Source organism: Podarcis erhardii (assembly GCF_964252035.2).
Source record: "Podarcis erhardii genome assembly, chromosome: 1".
NCBI lineage: Eukaryota > Metazoa > Chordata > Lepidosauria > Squamata > Lacertidae > Podarcis > Podarcis erhardii.
The window spans coordinates 32,416,232-32,437,722 of record NC_138497.1 but is presented as its reverse complement, the minus strand read 5'-3'; the positions used below and the strand labels follow the sequence as shown (position 1 = coordinate 32,437,722).

The following is a 21,491-nucleotide window of genomic DNA, read 5'->3' as shown; positions in this document are numbered from 1 at the left end:
GGAATCCTATTCAGAATAAGGGAATTTTCCTTTAAAAAAAGGAAACGTTGACAGCTATGGACTCAATATAAGCAGTCTCTCTCAACCTGCCAGAGCAGGGCAGATCATGGAGCACCTAAGTTTCAGATGCTGCAGCCTAGCCTATTCTGAACATGCTTCCAACCCCCTCTGAGGAGTTCCCACCTGGACAGAAGACATTCCCTGGTGTATTATCGCTCCAGCAGTCCCTCTGACTCTGGATTCAGCTCTGGCTCAGGTTTGATTTAAAGTCTTCCCACCTCTACTATTCCTGCCTGCTGGTGGCATTACTAGGGATTCCTTCAACGGAGCAGGATCCAACCTAGATCAAGATCAAGCTACTTTTGCTACAGTCATCGCCACCAAAACCAGCATGCCCAAGCAGAGGGCATCTACTTACCCTTCCTGGAACCTGCTAGGCTCCACAGAGGACTTGCTGTTCAATACTGAAAGAGAAGCTAGGCTTCATGAGCAGACAGCAGAGGTGAACAAGGCATCCTGCACGAGGAGCGAGCAGCTCCCACCCTGATCCTACAAGAATCCAATGTACTCTTGCAAAGTGCTCTTTGGAGGGTCTGATCATCACCTTCTGTGCACTTGGCCGGTGAGAGTGGAGTGGAGTGGCCTGGTAAGGATAACAAGCACCCCTGCTACTCTCCCAAAGGTAATGTGCTGAAAGGCTATGCCTATCCAGTGTTTGAACTGGAGACGCCTGTGAATGCTCTGCTCCAGTATTGCTCCTGTGTTGTGCCGAGTCCTGTGGGCTGAGTGAGTACTGTATCGAGATGTGCAGCCACAGAATGTGCTGCAAAGAAGTGCAGGTGGTTCCTTTGGTCCTGGCACGCAGCAATTTCATGTGCAGCCCAACCTAGAGGCTTGACAAAACGGTCCTCATGCTAGCTGCTGATGGGATGTTGAATGCCAAGGCTTGTCTTCAGGGGCCTGTTTAGTGATGTGGTGTGGTGCATGCAAGTTGACAAGCACATATTGGATCTGTCTGTGTCCTTCCAACAACCAACTAGCCATCTGAAAGCAGTGAGTGCTGGGTTTGTGGAGATCAAAACAACCATGTTTCCAGTACAAGTTCCAACTAGTCCATACGTGGAAGATGCCAGGGTGTATCAGGTCTGAAGTCTTAATCAAGTCCCTTCTTCTACAGAGGTCAGCTCTGCTTCAAGCACTTCTCACGCTCCTACGGGCATTGGAAACATTCCATGGAGATCTTTTATCACTACCGTCCACTGATGAACAACCAGAAGAATAGAGACGCTATCTAAAGCGGTGGTGGGGGCACCAGGAACTGCTCCAGCTCCTGTTTACCTACCACTGTTTACCTACCACTAGAAGATGCCTACTGGTGCCACACTCAGGCTGGGGATGTCCATCTGAAGGACTTAATGGGGAATCTTGCCTTCATGTTTGCACTTAATGGTCTTTATTTGTTTTTGCACAGTGATTTGGTGTGTGTGTGTGTGTGTTTGGGGGCTGTTCAGACTGGAGGGCCCCTCAAACAATTTTGCAGTTCCCAGATTTTGGTTTCTTCTTGCTGGTTAGAAAATGTGTTGGATGAAGATGCCTTCACCTTGGTTTATTTATCAAGGGCCCGTTTTTACCTGCCTTGCAGTACCGATGGCAATAATGCAGGTGTAATTGTGGGGTGTTGTTGTTGTTTTGCAGTTGTCTTATAGTGTGTTTCCATTCATTTAACCCTCTATGGAATGAACTGATTGTTCAGCAAGTGTTCTTCATGTAAACAAAATCAGATTTCACAATTTAAGCTCCAGGATTTTTACTAGTTCCTTTTTACACTCTTGCAATAGTTTTTAAGTTGCTTGAGATGAGATTTTTTCTTTCTTTCCAACCAGCTTTTAACATAATTGTGAATGGTGCTGGGAGCTGTAAAAAACAACAACCCCCCCAAAAGTTTCCCAGTTGCAAAAGGCAGAATTTGCAACCCCAGAGGAATAGACTTTTTGGATTTTGAAAATAGACCAGATCTTGGAGCTACTATAGTTTTTGCACTTTAAAGTTGCACTGAAGAGGGGCTTGATAAAGGTTTTTAATCACCAAGTCACAATACTTATTTTTTTTTTTTAAATTACTGAGCTGGTTTAAAGGGCTGCACTTTGATGGGGCAGGCAAAGATTCTCTAAAGTCCTGTTCTGTGGGGGGGGGGCGGGGAGAGAGAGGGAGAGAGAGAGAGAGAGAGAGAGAGAGAGAGAGAGAGATTTTGACAGCCTTTAAAGACTCTAGTAAGCCAGCAGCTCAGTCCAAAATAGATTGTACAGGGAGTTGAAGTTCTGATTCTGCTTTATTGTTCTTCCTCTTTTGGAAGATGTGTGCCAAAGGATGAGTGTTCTAAGTTATCCCCCTTCTTCCTACTGAGTTGATGTTGCATATTCCAGCTGTTGTTTATGGAGCAGCAACCTCATGTATGACTATGTGCACATGTGGCCCTCTAGTGGACATTTTACAGCTGAAAGGCAAGCATACATTGGTTGTCCAATGAAGTTTGTTGTTTGTTACAACTTTTCAGCAGATAATTCCTAGCAGAATAATCTGACAGAAACTTGTTACTTGTAAGCCACTAAAGTAAGTCCCATGGAACTCACTGGTATTACTTCTGAGTAGATGTGAACAGGATCGTGTTGTTGGTCACAATCAAGGAACGGGTCGGGGAAGTGATGTGTCCATATAAAGTCCATTTTGGATTGGGAAGGAGGCGCAGGGTAGTATTGAACTGAATTTTATTCAGACCAGACCTATTGAAATCAATGGACACAGCCATGGTCATTAATTTCAATGGGGCTACTCTGAGTAAAACTCTGTTGAATAAGCATCTTATTTATTGAACACTCCACCCCGTTTTCCTTGCATAATGCTTATGCAGAGGTTAGATTATATCCAGACTTTTTGAGCATTTGCTCTGATTTGTTTGTAGGGAGGTTATATAACAAAGAGTGTCCATCCTGCATTCATCCCAATATCCTTGTACAATGCTTAGACGTCTTCTTGTTAGTCATTTGTTCGCTCCACACTTTTCGGTGCATTTCTCCATCACTTTCCAAGATGCACAAAACTCCTGCTTTTTAAAGTGTATTTGTTGTGGTAGGGTGACAGAGTCCTTTCACAGCAAAAAATATAAAGTTCAGGTATGTGCTGAAAGTCTGGAGGTGAGTTATTTCTTGCGTTCTGATTGCAGCACAACTGTAGTCTAGATCATGTTGCTCTATAGCAACCTATTATGTGTGGGTGGTATTTGAAACCAGATTATAATCCCCAGTTTATTTTCACACACTCTGAGAGTCTCAGGGATGGGGGGGGGGAACCGTACATAAATAGGTTTATTTCCCTTCACACAGTGTAAGCCAGATGTGAGCGACCTTTGGCCCTCCAGCTGTTCCTGAACTACAACTCCCACCTTCCCTGATCATTGGCCATACTTGCTGGGGTTGATGGGAGTTGGATGTCAGCAACATCTGGAGGGCCAGATGTTCACCATGCCTCTCAGATAAATGGTAACTTTCAAATAGGAAATGGCCTCAAAACAGCGAATCTGAAAATCTGTAGTCCTCATGTGCTATAGAGGCAGCAGGCACTACGATACAATACAATACAATACGATACGATAATCTTTATTGTCATTGTCCCATACAGAACAACGAAACTGAAAATCTACATCAGTCATTCAGAAACCAACAAGCCTGCTATCCCAGCCTGGTTAGCCCCCTAAAAACTCTGATACCCCATAATTAAATATAATATACTCCCATAGAGACTACATTACACTGGGTTTAAAACCAAAATCACATTTGAATAGAAACTGTTTCTGAGGCGGCCAGTCCTTGTCTTTATCTATGTCTATCCAAAATTAAGTATCATGGCATATCTGGCCCATTGTGTCGACGTACCATTTGTTGTCTGCAAAGAGAGAGAGCTGCAGTGGTCTGGATTTGTACATCAAAGGACATGGGAAGGAAGTATAATAGACAGTGTGAAATCTCATTGCACAAGAGCCATCTGGTGGACAAGGAAATAAATTACATGGAAGGCAAGATAAAATGAGTAGAAGCAGCAAGACTGCTACGGGAGGGCTGGATGAGGAGGCATTTTCACACGTTAAAGCATCTTTGCCCTGTTTTTCAGAAATGCATATCTATTCTACATTAACTTTGACCACACATTTCCATTGTACTGTAGAGATTTAATGGAGTTTCTTCTTCTTCTTCTTTGGCGATGACTCTTAGCCGAGTAAGATTGTCTTCCATAAACACGGTTTTAACAATGAGTCCGTAAGTGACTGTGGAGGCCAATTCTGGATCCACACGTCCTTCCACAGTGGGGACATTGGTTTCTGGGCAGGAGTTGATCACAATGTGGATTTGCCAAGGGTGCCTTCTCCTAGCACATTTCTCCCTTGCGTCCTGAGTTCGAGTGTCTTCAAAGACCATGGAAAGCGTAATGCTGGTGGTCAACAAAAGAGGTGGAGTTTAAGGCCTCATGGCTACAATACCTCTCTAGTCACATGCAACAACTAGTGGTGTTGGATAGGCATTCCCAACTGCACCCCCAAAGACACATCCAGCCAATTCAGTGGAAGGCATCAAAATTCGGGTTCAAATGCACCCCCAGATGAACATCTATACTGTGGCTGTGCTCATAGAAGCCTCCTTACATACTCAGACTTCCCTCATTGGAACAGGACACTAGTATAAAAAATACTGTGCATGTCCCTAAACTCTGTGTACAAAGCTGCAAATGACATTTGCTAAATGAAAATTTAGTTATGCATGTAACCCCTTGATAAGATGGTCAGCTGTTAACATCTTGGCAACCTGTAAAGTGGATGTTCCCTGATTTTCTAGATTTTTGGCTAAGTGCAGATATATGATTCTAAAAAAATCTTCACCACTTGGCAGGCAACTGATTTACCACCATGAAATCATAAGCAGACACTGGTACATTACCTCCTGATAAACGATAATATTGCTGTGTTAGTACCTAGGAGTGAAAATATTCTCTGAACGTGAAAGAGGAGAATGAAATGGGCAGACAAGACTAGGTAGAGCTGAAGACAGATCACTCCCCTTCTCCCCCCTCCCCCATGGCAGTTTGAAAGAGGGGCACTGCTCCAAGTGTGTATGCCTCCTTTGCAGCATTCCTCTGACTGCTATTATAATTAAGCCAAAGTAGTGTAATTAAAGTACTGTAATCACAGTATTCTACCCATGCCTCCATTTCCCGCTTCCTGTTATTTTCCTGTGCCTACTTTAGATTGTAAGCCTCTTGATGTAGGGATCTGTTATACCAGTTCTTTGTAAAGTGCAATGTAGAGAGATGCTGCAACAACAACAAGAACAACAATGTGCATGTCCACTTTTGCCGGCAAAACCCATTTTGGAGGGTTTTGCATTGTTCCCCAAACCTGCAAAACCTGTTTGACAAGAGGTGAGAATGGAGCAAAAGAAGTACCGGTATGTCTCAAACCAGTTTCAACTCTCTGAAAAACCGTTGCCTGAGATCCTATACCCTTCTCCAGCATTTCCTTATACCTTCCTAGAAAGCCGCACCAGTTTAAGGTTCGATTAGACTTTAATGGATATGCCGCCTTTCCAAAGACGAAACGAAAAACAAAACAACTGCCGCAGCAGCAATCCCTAAAAGCAAGCAGCAGCCCTCTGTCCAACGGCATATATCAGAGAAGCTTTGAATAACTGACACCTTCCTCCACACCAGAGAGGCTCCACTTTATAAAACAGATCCACCACGGCAAACCCCTGTCAGTTTCCCACCTCAGACAGGAGGAGGGCACCCCACCATTAGACTGAATGAGGCAGTTCACCTCTCTGCTGCCACATTTTTGGATGTTATTAAGGGGCAGCAAATTGCCGGTTGATTAATAAAGTTTCTCCTCCATGGCCACCTCCAAGTTCAAGCTGCCTCTGCGCATGATCTAAGAGTTGCACCCAAGTATCCTGGGGTTCACCTCTCCATCGGCATCCTTTAAATAGCTGTACCCCAGGTGACAGCTTCCTCGTCTACTTGTGAAGTCCACTGATTTCTAAGGCTGGTTTCATATGTATTAGGGAGAAAGTCCCATTGAATTCAACGGGAGTTACTTCTGGATCGCATCGTGCTTGTCCTATATTTACCTAAAGCAGGTCCAGACTCCAGAGCACAACGGCATTGGTACGGGCGAGAAAGCATTACAAGGGAAAAAAATACTGGGTGTGGGATGATGATGAAGAAGAGTTTTGGATTTGATGGGGGTTTTAACTCCCAAGTACAAAACGTGCTTGGGACTGCAGCCTTATTAATTCCCAGTTTACGATGCAGTTAAAATTTGTATATGAAAAATGTCTTTTCTGCAACTAATCATAGGGGGTCCACCAATGGAGGAGGGGGGAGGTATTTGTTGGCAGCAGCCGTCGCAGCTCCCCACCTCTCCGCTTATAAAGCCCCTCTGGCACCATCCCCTTCCTGACAGGGGCTCTTCTGGAGCCAACCCCCCTCCTCCCCACAAAAGATAATAATAAATAAAACTGGTCCCAGTATGAATGGTAGGGGAGAGGAGACCCCCTGCTCTGTTCTGGCTGGTTTCTGCTGTCCGCCCAGCGGAGTCATCAGAGGGTTAAGCTGTCAGCTCTATAATGTTAAACAGGTGTCAAAAGGCGCCTCCATATATCTGCAGATTGAAATCAAATTCTTTGCCGTATAAAAAGATAAATTACCCAGGCGATTCCCGCCTCGTCCCACTCATCAGGCCAGCGCCAGACGGCGAGCAATTTTTTTTTAATGTGCTAACGACCTAATCAAGCAATCAAGTCGGAGAAGATTGCGGAGTGACCCCCGAGCATCCATCTGCCAGCGAGCCCCCCCCCCCATCCTCCATTCATTTCCATTCCGCCGGGGGCAGAATTTGCTTTCCCTGGAAAGGGAAAGGGGAGGGAGGCAAGGGAAAGAGAGAAAAGAAGAGCTATTGGGGAGGGGGGGCGAGGAGAGAGTAAAAAAAAAAAAAAGAGAGAGAGAGAGAGAGAGAGAGAGAGAGAGAGAGAAAGATTCCTAAACAAATTAACACCCAATTTTCCAGCCTAATTAGTTAAATGAGAAAAAGCTGGTGGCGTGAGGGCGCGCGGGGCTGTGTCACTGCAGGGAGGGGGCGCCTGCGCCGTGGAGAAGCGAGCGGGAACTTCACCGCCGCGGCATTAATTAGCGCGGGTCAATGGCGCCGATCCCCGGGGAGCAGCCGCTTTAATTTCCCGTGATATTTCAGTGCCTGAGGCCCATCGATTCAAACTGAAATTAACTTATTTTTCAATCAGGCCCGGGCTGCCCCTGGGGCTGACTCTTCCTTTGCCTCCTCCTGAATAGGCCGCGAGCAATTTTTCATCTCGAAACTGATGCTTCTCTCTCTGTGGCGGGAAAGGAGGGGAAGAGAAGAGGAATGAGAAAGGGGAGACGCAAGCAAGCAAGCAAGCAAGCGCTAATAGATTTCTGCCACCAGCCTCACGGGTCACGCCGCGGCGAGGAGACACTCTCGGCTGCCAATTTCGGGGCCTGCTTGGGCGCCTCGGACTGGGAATTCAAGGCGGGCTACGCCCATTAGTCTCTCTATAGCGCGCTCCGGCTTAGACAAGACGTACCAAAGGCCAAAGGAGCGCCCCCCCCCCAACACACACACACACACACTCTCTCTCTCTCTCTCTCTCTCTCCCTCTCTCCCTCCCTCTCCCCCCCTCCCTCCCTCCCTCCCTCTCTCTCTCTCTCTCTTCAGTGGTGCCCCTTAAATAATGAAAACCCCAGGCACGACAGTGAAAAGCCAATATCACAGAAAGAGAATAATGGGGAATCAATTACAGCCCTGCTCCTGAGCCATCAGGCACTGGTTTCTGCCACTGCCGAGAAAAAGTGAAAGCGCAGGCCCAGCCAGAAGGAGAAAAAGGGTTGAGATGTGCAGCCTCACCCAATCTCTGCCTGGGCCTGGGGTGATGTTTGGGAGTGGGTGTGTGGAGGGGAGGCCATTGGAATGAGGACGAACCAACCCCAGGACCGTAGCATCAAGTGATGACTATAATATACGAGGCGGTAAAGGTAAAGGGACTCCTGATCATTAGGTCCAGTCGTGACCGACTCGGGTTGGGGCGCTCATCTCGCTTTATTGGCCGAGGGAGCCGGCATGACTAAGCCGCTTCTGGCGAATGGAAGCAGCGCACGGAAACGCCATTTACCTTCCTGCTGGAGCGATACCTATTTATCTACTTGCACTTTGATGTGCTTTTGAATTGCTAGGTTGGCAGGAGCAGGGACCGAGCAACGGGAGCTCACCCTGTCGTGGGGATTTGAACTGCCAGCCTTCTGATCAGCAAGTCCTAGGCTCTGTGGTTTAACCCACAGCGTCACCCGTGTCCCTTACGAGGCAGTAGTTAGTGGCAAAGACAGTGCCATCATGTCAGGCAATGTCACAGCATGGGCGCCTATGAGTTGAACTGAAGGGTATCATGGGAAGCAGCGGGTAGAAGTATCTCTGGGCCCGTTCTCTCTAATTTGGGGAGCAGTTCTGAGACTTTGTATGAGGTTGAGGATGACCCATGGTGTACAGCAAACGGGGGTTCCTAGGGAGAACACATGTGCAGGGTCATAGAGGTGCGTTGTGATCATCTGGCTGGGCAGTCCAGTGTTTGCTGTAGTGGGCACATTCACCTCCCCACTCAAATGATGCCCCCTTGTACCACTTTTTTCTTTCTTCCATTCCCTTCTATCCCAGAAAATACATGATTATGTTCAACGACACAGTGGAGGTAAGGAGCCTTGCTCCTAGGTCTTAACACTGGGTTTGTGAAATGGCTCTGGGAAGACGTTGGTCTGGTGCCCAGAGATAAAACCACTCCTCTTCTGGTCCTGCTGTTTGGTTTAGCATTATGCCCAAATCCAGGTCTGTGGTTTTACTCACTCCAAACAAACCACAATCTGTAACTAAAGTTTGTTCTTAATTTACTGTTCATGGTTTGTCTGGGGAAGGCAACCACAAGACCTGGGTCATAAGTAATGCTAAGTCAAACTATGATGTAGCATTCAGGTAGTGCGCAGCAGTGTGGCCAGGCGGCGGGGAACAAAGTGGCCACAATTTTCACTCCATGCAGTTGCACATTCATGTGTTCATACTTTGCTTCCTGTGTGCAAACTGGGCTATTTTGTGAGTGCACATGCATGCTCTGGGCTGGGGAAAGGGGAACATGCCCCCTTCTTGTTCTGCTGGTTACATCCATTAATAGACAAATGGGCACAAACCTACATGGTGTACAATCACACGAGGCTATCAGTGGCCAATAGTAAAGATGTCTATATATTACCTCCAGGATCAGAGATGCCATGCCTCTGAATACTAGTAATGTATTTCACAGTGAGTAGGAAGAGAATACTATCCTCAGGTCCTGCTTATAGACTTCTCAAGAGGCATCAGGTTGGCTACTGTAGGAAGCAGGGTACTACATGGGCCTTTGTTGGTTTGATCCAGCAGGGTTAATCTTATGGTGAGGACAGAGGTGGATTTAGGGGAGTGCGACCAGTTCGCCCGCACTGGCTGCTGAGCCAAGAGGGTGCTGCAACAATGACAAACAATAGAAGGTGAGAGGCAGGGGTACATGCCAAATTTTGGCATTGCACAAGGGTGGAATCTACACACATACAAAAAAAGTTGTGAAAATGCTTTTATTATATATATATATATATATATATATTGTTGTTGTTGTTGTTTAGTCGTTTAGTCATGTCCGACTCTTCGTGACCCCATGGACCAGAGCACGCCAGGCTCTCTATTTATATATATATAATTTGCCATTAGTGTCACATTTGTATAATAACACACTTAAAACGTCATATCTGCAGCTGTATAGCTGAATCCAAGGAGCTGCTTTAAAGCCCAAAGTCTGCCGCTGATGAGGACTCCTCTTCTTGGCACATGTTCCTGATGTGAGAACAGTTAGTTAGTTGTACCAATAGGAAAGTTGTCCTCATCATGGCCCAGTTTAGGCCTGACATTTTACACTAGCCGGATTAGCTGATCTTAAGGGTCGGGGTGACAGGCATTGCAGGCAAAAGGTGCCTGTTACTGCCAGAGCAACAGCAGGTTAAAGGAGTTGGACCCCCACACACCAACTCTGTTCTTGCAATGCCAGCAGCAGCTCAGCTGATTTCTGTCTTGGCTTAGCTTTGGCATGTATGTTGCAACTCCTTCACTCTTGCTTCGTTTCCATTGGTTGCAATGGGGGCATCTGCAATACAAGACAGCAAGTAGTGAGTGGAGAGTCAGGAGAGGATACAGGAGGGGCAGGTCTGAGGAAGCAGACAGGCCTCTAGTTATTCATACAAGTCTGCCAATCTCTTGGTCATGCTTAAATGGGTAACTAAGACACAGGGCTTCTATATGTAATAACTCAGGTTTCCTAACATTGTATAAGGTTGCTCTTAGCTTAATCTCTGGTTTTTTGAGTGGCACAGATATACTGTGTTTTTCCATGTATAAGACAACCCCTGTGTATAAGACAACCCCCTATTTTGGACTAAAGAAGCAACAGCAAAAAACATAGTCGTATACACGGAAAAATATGGTACTTGGGCTGCTTCCATACTAGGTTTTTTTTTTGGGTAAGGGTAAAATTGCCTCACCTTGTTCACTCAAATTTTACAACACGGATGTGTCTCTGTGATGTCGTCCACAATTTGCAAACCTCCTGCATTTCCCCAAGAGCATCTTCCATTTGTTTTATTATTGCAGACAGTCTGTGTGCAGAAGAGCAATGCATTCTCCAAAGATAAAGATACCATTAGTGTTGCTCTTCCATCTTTTCCTTTTTCTAAGATGGAAGAGTAGCATTAATTGCCCGCTTGGTGTGGGAAGGTAAAACCCTATCACAGCTCAGCATACCTTTGTGGTGGACACAATTTTATAAAACAGTTAACATTTTAATTGGTCTTTTAATTACACCTACATCACTTTTCTAGCTGGATTGTTCAAAACAATACTAAGATATTTGCAAAGTACTGTGTAAATGAATTAGCACTATTATGATAATGTACAAAAGAAAAAGAAAAAGGCTTTATGGCCACTGGCATTTTAGCAATGTGTTTTCCCCCCTAATTAATTTTTTCCATTGTATACTCCTGATTCGAAATAAACATTATGCTTTGTTTTGTGGTATTTAATGGGCAGTTATAAAAAAAAACCCACACTTAAAAGAGTGGTGTCCAAACTTTTTTTTGATGAAGTGAAGGGCTGTGAGGGACAACTGTTGACCTTTTTTAGGATTGATGTTACTGAGCTTTTTTTAGGATTTTACCCCAGGAAATAAACTAATAAACTGCCACAGGGGCCAGATTAGTTCCCCAAAACGAACTTTGGACATGCCTGGAGTAGGGGCTTAGTGCTAAATAATTAAATAATTTTAGTTTATTGTTTTTAAAGGATCACTTGGAATCTCCTCCCCTCCAATAGTAACTCAAGTGATTTGAACCTTCACCCATTCTGCATCATACTGCTAGTGTAGATGGAACATAGTGGGTTGAGCATTTGGGGAAAGTGCAGAAGCTCCAGTAGTGTGGAAAGTTGATTGCAGTTCTGTAAGCTACAGTGCAAGAGCAAAGATTAATTAATATTATGTGTGCTTCAAAAAAAAAGTTGTGGGATCAGTGCTTCTCATGCATGCACTTTTTTTTAACAGCATCCGCATGATGTCGTTGGCAGCAAAATGCCAGCCCATTCCTCCTCCTCCTCCTCTCCATTTAATCTGGGTCTACCCTTTTTTTGGGAAATCCAATAAGTCAAAAACAAACAATCAGATAACTATGATAGCCTAATAACACCTTGCAAATTAACCCCTATCTGGAAGAACACTAGGAGCTATCTATCTGGAAGTAAAAAAAATCCCACACTAACACATGTTTATATTTGTATGTGAAGGTAAATATTCTATATTGCATTTGCAGTATTCTGAAACTAGGCCAACAGAGCAATTCAAACCCCACTTAGGGCTTAGCAGCCATCAGTGGCCCACAATGGCTCAATAATCTTGCCCTCCCTGTTTTTGGCTGCGAATGTGGCAGTGGTTCTGCTACTCCATCGAGCTCTGGCATAGGCAGTGCCAAGAGTGGTTTGTGCCTTAAGGCTGCAGTCCTGTACATACTGGGAGTTCGTCTTCTAAGTACCCATGCCTAGGATTGCACTGTAGTCCCTATAACACACTTACCTGTATATAACACACTTACCTGTTATAGTCCCTATAACACACTTACCTGGGAGTCATCTCCACTGAAAATTATAAAAAACATTTTTAACTTAATAAAAAAATTCCTTCCAGTAGCACCTTAAAGACCAACTGAGTTAGTTCTAGGTATGAGCTTTCGTGTGCATGCACACTTCTTCAGATACACTGAAACAGAAGAAGTATCTGAAGAAGTGTATCTGAAGAAGTGTGCATGCACACGAAAGCTCATACCTAGAACTAACTCAGTTGGTCTTTAAGGTGCTACTGGAAGGAATTTTTTTATTTTGTTTTGACCATGGCAGACCAACACGGCTACCTATCTGTAACTATTTTTAACTTAAAAATTCTCCTCTTTGCAGGTTTGGTTTCAGAACCGAAGGGCCAAATGGCGGAAGAGGGAGAAATGCTGGGGCAGAAGCAGCGTAATGGCAGAATATGGGCTGTATGGTGCAATGGTACGTCACTCCATTCCACTGCCAGAATCCATCCTCAAATCGGCCAAGGATGGCATAATGGAATCCTGCGCTCCTTGGCTGTTGGGTAAGAGATTAACCTTGGGAATGGACCTATTTTGTCTAGCGTTTCTGGTAGGGTCCTGTCAGTGATGAAGGCAATAAAGCAGTTGGACCAGGGAAGTGTATAGGTAAACACAGAGATTACTGCTACGAGTATCAAGTTTGTCTAATACAGAGATGGAGAACTTGTTTCTCACCAGATGTTGCTGGACTGCAGCTCTTATAATTCCTGACCATGGGCCATGCTGGCTGGAGCTGATGAGAGTTAAGAGTCCAACAACATTTGGAAACCACAAATTCCCCAACCTCTTGGCTAAAATTTGGTCATCTAGGGATTTGATCCCCAGGGTCTAAGGTATGATTACCAATAGTGCATTATTTCCAAGGGGAAATTACGCTATTATACTTTATGGACTTCAAACCCCTTATTCTTAGGCCTGGTGCTTATACCGCACTCCAACAGCTATTTTGTGGTGAGTTCTCCTTGCCCATGCTGTGATGTATCAGGAGTTTTCATGCCCCTCCCAGATGTTCATGCTGGCTGCTGGCTGAGGATGTAGACTTTTGATAATGGTTGTGGTTCCTTAAACGAAACCCCACAACTTTATTGTGGCATGAGTCTTCATATGCAAGAGTCTGTTCTATCAGATGCATAAAGAGGAAGCATAGTGGGCAGTTGCCTATAGCAGATCATACAATAATAAATAGAGCAAAGGGTTGTATATATGCAGATATTAAGAGCTCTGCTGGAACAGACCAAAGACACTTCTAGTCTAACATTCTGTCCTATAGTAGTTGCTTCTAGGAAGTTTGCAAACAGGCCTTGAAGTCAATAGCCCTTCTCGCTGCCTAGTTTATGATATTCAGAGATAAAATGCATTTGAAGATGTCCTTGATATTTGTCTAATATGTTTTGGAAACTATCTAAACTAGTAGCCCTCAAAGTGGGTTTAGCAAATTTCCTCTTGCACTCCTGTTCCTTGCTTGGCTCTTCTCTTCTGCTTTTTCAAACTAATGCTACAAATAAAGTTAACTTAGGGTTTCTTACAAATATGCTGCTTCATACTTCTGGCTACTATGTGAAACCCAGAGTCGAAAGAGAGAGAGAGAGGGGAAAAAGGGCTGCAAAGGATGTGTGAGAAGAAATCAGTAGCGTTCTTCTCAGCCCTGTAGGTGATAACAGAACCAGAGTCCCGCCACCAGGGCCTTCTTCACATACAGAGTTATTGTGAGAAGCACATTGCCACCATTTTATCTCTGTTAGCGGAGAATTACCCAGTCCAATAGAGTTAGGTGGCCCTGTATCTCTGGGTTCTTCCTCGCTCACCCGCTAGGCTGGAGTGGACAGCTCCTGCCACTTTGATATCCTAGAATGTGTCTTCTGTAGTAACAGCATTTTGTGCATTTCTCAATAAGTGCAACTTCCTTTCCCAACTCTACTGCTGTCCCTGCTTGTGGACAACTTGTCCCAAACAGGATGCCCCATCCCATCAAAAATGCACAGACTTGGCATTCTGATGTAGTCATGCCTCATTGCAGCACTGGCCCCAGTTTCTGACCTAGTTTTGGCCTGTCTCTGTCAGAGAACTGGCCTGAGGTCCCCCTCATGCAGGGCCCAGAGCATTGAGCTCCCTGTGTGACTGCTGTTTGAAGCAAGGCTTTCTGCTTTTCCTTAATTCTGGCCTCTCTTTATCTTTACTGTTTTCAGTTCAAGATGGCTTTCCCATGCCCAGGCGCTTTTCTAAACCCGAATACCAACAATTCTTTTTAGGGATGCACAAAAAATCTCTGGAAGCAGCGGCTGAGGCAGGAAGGAAGCCAGAGGTGGAACGCCAGGCTCTGCCCAAGCTTGACAAGAGTGACAAGGAAGAAAGGGGCCCTGACTCCAAAACCACCATTTCCCAGGAGGAACTGAGAGAGAACAGCATTGCTGCCCTCAGGGCCAAAGCTCAGGAGCACAGCACCAAAGTCCTGGGGACCATCCCTGGAGATCCTCCCACGTCAATCAGGAAGCCAGAGAAAGAGGAAGAGGCAGCCACAGCGGAGGATGAACGGCAAATGGAAAAGTCAGATTTATCACAAGAGGAAGATAAGCTGATTTAGAAGGAAGGGGATGATAGGAATCAGCCATCCTCTCTAAGATTGACTCCTCTAGGAGCTACAACCTCCTCTCAGACTAACAGGGCCCCTCCTGCAGCCCCTACACACATGGAGGTAGGCCCCACTTGGTCTCTGTACATTCCAGGAAGCCACGGCTAAGGCCACGTTCCGTCAGGTGTGTCTATAGAGACTGGTTTCCCTCGGGAGCATAATGCCCCTGCAGTCTCCCTGTCCTCAGGAGCACTCTCGCTCTACGTCCCCGCATTTCAAGGAAAAGGGAGGTGGGAATCATGTACCGTCTTAGTCGGAGAGGTAAATCAAGCTAGGATTTTTTTCCTCAACACCAGCCATTAAACCAACGTTGGGTCTTTCCCCGCTTTCCCCCTTATTCAACCTCTGTTGTCCCATTCTCATCCTCATCCTAAAAAGAAGTATTTCTGTCATTTCACCGTATATACGACAGGCAGTCTCTTTCTCCTTGTCTCAGTCAGGTTGTTAGCTTTTTCAGAAGAAGAATTACCTTTTCTTTTTATATGTTAATGTATACATGTTTTGAACTGCCCATTGCTTAGCACTGAGGCCAAGGTTTTTTTAAAAAAATAAAGGAAGCCAGCCACTCCTTTCTCCAAAAGTCAGGCCAAATTTAGAACTGGCATGGTGGCAACCCTACCTCAGATCAAGTCTCTTTCTCACTGCGGTATCAACATTGTAGCTGATTAAAGAAGCCCAGGCACCCTTCCAGTGCAATGTGAATTTTCCGTGGAGAATATACACCCCTGTTGTGACTTGTTTATGGCACCCAGACTGCTACATTCCAAAATCCTGACCTGCTCTCCTCAGGTGGCTATACCGTTTTCTGTTTTAGCCCAGATTGTTCAAGGAAAATTCTGTTAAAATTATTACCTATGGCATTGAGTTGATTCTTACAGTCGTTTGACTCTTCCATAAAAGTCTTTCCTAAAGGAGGCCTTATTTGTTCTGAAATGGAAAAGGAGCAATTAATTACTGAAAAGAGAGGTATACTATGGTTGCTCGGGTATTTTATATTGTCTGAGGTGGAAGCCTTGCCTCCTCAGTCCAGTATGGGTTGTGAGATCTGATAGGGTTAGGTGATGGTGAGAAAAATGCACTCTGAATACACTCATGTCACATAACATATTCTAGGAGTTAGATGTAGCATTTAGTATCAGCCAGGGCTTTGCCCTTGTGAACCTTGCCTCAGTTTAAGTCAGGGCTGGAGTCTAAACAGTTGGTTCATGTTTCTCCAATAGAAGTCAATAATAAGTGGAGAATCACAGCCATCCTACCAGTAGCCAAATTTATAGGGAAGGGACATTACCGGTAAGTTTTTCACCTGCGTTTTAGAATACTAAGAGTCCGAGAGATGTGCTTAGGTCAGCGCTTGGCTCTCAGATGAAAGTGAGAACTGACTTCATTGGTGATCGCTCATTCACACATGCACGTCATTGCTTGATGCTGCAGTCATCAAATGATGTGTGAAATAGCCTATCTGGGGCAGACTGCTTGGGTGCACTTCCCCAATGCTACTCATGTGCAGCGAAAATATTAGCTGAAAAATTTGTCCGATGTAAGTAGCATGAAATAAAGCACTAATGGACATCTTGGTGTCCCAAAAAAAGAAAATCCACATATCCCGTTACCTTCATAGGCAATTGACTCAGACACTGAGATGAAGTCATGTACACAATGCCATAAGAAATTGCCTCAGTTCCATGACAACATTGCTCTCCTATCCTTTTTTCTGTGAAGGCCCCTGGACAGCAAGTGTCACATTCCCTTTCCCTGTCCTTGTTTCCAGCAAGAGCTGTTTTTACCTGAAGTTGTTGTTTTGGTTATGATTGATCTTTCCTCCCCACATAACCCCATTCTGCCTATGTCCCAGTTCTTTGGCGTCTTAGATTATAGCACTCAGTATGTAAATAATGTATATATGGTGAGAAAAGTTGGTATTTGAGGTGTTTAAGATACAAAGTTGTAACAACTAGTCATTTGAAACCTGTGATTTTTTTGTGCCATTTTCTGTAAAGATATAAATCAGAATAAAACCGAACTAAAGATGAGCAAAACTAATGTTGTTGTGCACATGTCCTGAGGGGTCTGCGGGATGCGGGTGGCACTGTGGTCTACACCACTGAGCCTCTCGGGCTTGCCAATTGGAAGGTTGGCGGTTTGAATCCCCGCAATGGGGTGAGTTCCCGTTGCTCTGTCCCAGCTTCTGCCAACCTAGCAGTTTGAAAGCATGCCAGTGCAAGTAGATAAATAGGTACCACTGTGGCAGGATGGTAAATGGTGTTTCCATGCGCTGTGGCACTCATCACGGTGTCCTGTTGCACCAGAAGTGGTTTAATTATGCTGGCCACATGACCCGGAAAGCTGTCTGTGGAAAAACACCGGCTCCCTAGGCCTGAAAGCGAAAAGAGTGCCACACCCCATAGTTGCCTTTGACTGGACTTAACTGTCCGGGGTTCTTTACCTTTACCTTTTACCTTAAGGGGTCTGCATGTAAAATGGATGTCCAAACTCTGTTGGCAAACATACACAATTGTAAACTGTTTAGAGACTAGATATTCTAATGTGGGGCTGCCTGCAAGCATGGCAGGAAAAACCGGAAAGACAAGCAGAGAAATATAATAAATATAAAAACACAAAGGTACTTTGTGCCAGAACCCCATAGTTGTTGTTGTTTAGTCATTTAGTCCTGTCTGACTCTTCGTAATCCCATGGACAAGAGCATGCCAGGCACTCCTGTCTTCCACTGCCTCCTGCAGTTTGGTCAAACTCATAGTTACCCTTCACATTTACTTCATGTACATATTTTGTGCTACTGAGTGACCTCCTTTCATTAGTATCAACAATGTGGAAGACATAAACAATATTCATATAGCTCTGTAGTAAACTAAGCATAATAGGCTATGGACCATTGTTACAGTAGTTCTATTCCTTGTGGGCTGCGACAGTGGAGATACAGAGAATTAACAAAGACCAAACAACTGAACACAGTTATTTGAAGTATCCTTTGCCTGGTGTTGTATTGGGACAAGTACTCAGACTATGGAGAGCCAGGAATCCTGCCTAACTTAGCTATACCTCCTCCTAAAAATATTGTTATGCCCTGTACTAGAACCACGATAAATCAAGAAGCAGCATTACATGACTCAATTTCCTTGGAATGAGAGTTGGTAAGCGCTGAAAATATATGAGGTCTTACATGTTATTTACAAATATATGAAGCAGGCTATATTAGGAACAACTAGATCCCTAAACCAGGCAGCATAACTACTAATCCTGTATCCGATCTCCAAAGATCAACTGTACCCAAGGATTCTTTATGTTCAGACAACTGCAACTAAAAGTTACAGCAACCTACAGCGGCGTAGCGTGGGTTGTCAGCACCCGGGGCAAGGCAAGTAATTTGTGCCCCCTAACCTGGGGCAAGGCAAGTAATTTGCGCCCCTAACCTGCCGCCGCTGCCAGCTTCTTCTTCTTGCTGCCTGGGCTGGGGTATTTACGGTAAGGTAGCCACGGCGGCGACGGCGGGTCCGTGTCAGGTGATCTGAGGCGAGTTGCCGCTGGCGCTGCTGCCCAAACGGCGCCGCTTGCCCAGAGGAGGAGGAGGGCAGAGAGGCGAGGAAAATGCAACATGGCCCAGCAGCTGCAGCAGAAGCGGCGGGGCTGTGAGGAGGGGCTGCCTGATGCGCCCTCCGCAGCCCTGGCGCGCGGGGACCGCGGCGAGCGCTGAGAGCCGCTGCCTGCCGGACGCCTTCAGCCCGGACGCGTGCACAGCTCGTCGGTTCCGCGAGACTTGGGGCCCTGCTACAGCCTGCGCCCGAGCTTCTTCGGCGACTCTGGAGGCGGCGAGCGTGCCCCCCCCCCATATGTTGCGCCCGGTGCGGCCGGCCCCCCCCCAGCACCCCCTACGCTACGCCACTGGCAACCTATGTTCACACTTAAACTGCATAACTGATAGCTTTTTCTGGTCTCAGACTGTACTCAACAGGTAGACCGCCCATTATGTTGTCTGGACCCCCTAAGGGAGGAAGTGGGGGATATACATTCAATAAATAAATAAAATATTATAAATTCATCCCAAAGACAAAGGCTAAGGGGACAGATTGCTTCTTCACTTTACATCCCACAGAAGTATTCTCACTGCAATGCTTAGCACCTTGAACATTCTGAAGTGGTCAAATACATTATCTCAGTAATCCTTGTAACAGCTCTCTAAGCTGGGTCTGAATGATTATTTTCCTACTGCAAAGGAATGGGACCAACGGCTGGATAGAGGGTAGCTTAATAAAGGCATCTTTTTGAGTGATTCATTGAAGAAACAAAATCTGAGCAACAGACTTTCTGGTTCCTGAACTACTCCATTCTAACCCCTCCATCTTTCGTCTCCTTATTTTAACTTATGTGCATATAACAGTCAAACATATATACAAACAAATTAACATTATAATTATAAATCAAAGATTGGTTAGAGGTGCAAATTCAGGTAAGTGAGAGCCAAATAAAGTACAAGAAAGAATGAAGACAGTACCAATTAACCTTCTGCTCTTCCCTATTGATCTGAACTGCATGTCTGACCTGGCATCAAGTGTTCTTTTTAACGTCTCCTGCCTTGCATTTATTTAGAAGAATATGCACCTTCTTTTTATAAGATTTATATGTAAAAAAGGACCAGGTTCGCCTGGCGCCTTCATGATACACCTTAAGTGCCAGGCAAAAATGTTCCTCTTTAACCAGGCCTCTGGCTGACTGACATCCAACGCCCTTTGAAAATGTGTTGGGGAGGGGGGTTTATTGGGCTGTTTTTGTTTTTATTATGTATTTTGTGGTTTTATATTGTGATTTTATGTTGTAAATGCCCTCAGACCTGTGGTTCTAAGGCGGTATACACATTTAATAAGTGATAAAAAATATCAAAGTTGCTAGCCACAATGTCATTTTTTAACATATACTGCAGCATGAGGCTATGTTTTACCTCCTCTCTCAGAGGCAGTGTGAGAGGGAGCTGCCTCAGAAAGGCTCATGGCAGCACCAGGCCAGCTTCTCCTCTTGGAATGTAAACCCCAAACCCAAAAAGCTTTCTTTCATGTGTCCACCAGAGGGCAACACTTTCTATTGCATGAGTTCGCAAAGGGTTTCCAACCAAACGCTGCGATGGATGGCATGAAAAAAGGGTTTTGTTTATGTGGGAAAGTTGGAATTGCCTGCTTTGTTGTAGCCACTTGAGGTAACTTTTAGCAGAACAGAATTTGTATTATTATTATTTATACATCGCTCTTCATCTAAAGATCACAGGGAGGTTTACATAATAACAAAGACACACACCCCCTCCCAGTTTAAAAGGTAATAAATTGTTTAATTAGCCAAAGGCCTGGTAGAAGAGGAATGTTTTTGCCAGTTGAGCATCCCGGCGGGGGGGGGGGGGCACTACAGAAAAGGCCTGTTCTCTTGTTGCTGCCTTCTTGACCTCTTGTGAACGAGGCACATGAAGAAGGGCCTTTGATGATAATTGCAGAGTGCAGGTTGGTTCATATGGAGAGAGGCAGTCCTTGAGGTATTGAGATATTGTGGTCCTGAGCTGTTTAAGGCTTTAGAGGTCAAAGCCAGCACTTTGAATGGGGCCTGGTAACTAATCGGCAGCCAGTGCAGTCAGACCAAGATGGGAGTTATATACTTAAACTTGTTGGCTTTTTGCAGTATGGTAGCGCTGCAGAGAGCTTGCTGGGGAGACCATGCATTAAAAAGAAAGGGACTCAAAAATAACTTAAGCAAGGTTTTAATTACAAAAAAACAAAAACTCCTTATACACTAAATACATTAACAACAAACCAGACCCAACCACCAACCCAACCCCCAGGGTAATGGGAGAGCTAGGTGCTGCTCCTTATATACTACATGCAAATGCTGACACACCTTAATCAATGCAACTCAGCAGCACCTGCTATGTTTCACAGCTGTAAAGCTGGGTCTCGTTATCTTGCTCTGGCCCTTGCTCTGGCCCCTTAAAGACATACACATTAGGTGGAACAATGATGAACCTTTACATTTAAAGAAACCATTCAACATTTCCCCTGCGGTTCATCATTGTGGAACAAAAACATAAAGCATACTTTGTACATGTTTTTCATGTGTAACCTTTGGAAGTGCTTTTGTAAAAATGTCCGCAATTTGATTATCACCTGGGACATATTCAAATACAATCATTTCGTCAGCAATTAATTTCTTTACAAACTCCAAACGTAATCTTAAGACTCTGGTGCGCTGCGTATTGGTTTCTGAACATAGGATAGCAAGTCCACTCTGGGAATCAAGGTAAACTTTTACTGGTAGTGTTACTTGCATCTGTAGGTCTGCGAATACTTGCAGATACCATTCTACATCACGAGTGGCCTGAACGCATGCACATAATTCACTCTCTGTTGTGGAGAGACAAATAATGGTTTGTGTCTGGGACTTCCATTCAAATGGACAACCATTATAACAAAACACCATACCAGACACACCCCTGCAATTATTTTGTTCCACTGCATGAGATGCATCGCAGAAAATTTCAAAACCTTTGTCAATACTT

At 44.9% G+C, this 21,491-nt stretch overlaps 1 protein-coding gene across 1 annotated transcript in view; it reads left to right on the top strand.

Annotated features, from left to right (window-relative positions):
• Positions 1 to 16,970, top strand: part of VSX2 (visual system homeobox 2) — a gene marked incomplete at its 5' end in the record, with an annotated part of 32,393 nt that extends 15,423 nt beyond the window's left edge. Inside the window, 2 exons of the mRNA XM_081864082.1 lie at positions 12,638 to 12,818; positions 14,502 to 16,970. Of these exons, the coding sequence (XP_081720208.1) occupies positions 12,638 to 12,818; positions 14,502 to 14,896 (576 nt within the window). The 3' untranslated portion in view covers positions 14,897 to 16,970. The remainder of the gene's footprint in view (positions 1 to 12,637; positions 12,819 to 14,501) is intronic.
• Positions 16,971 to 21,491: the final 4,521 nt, after the last annotated feature.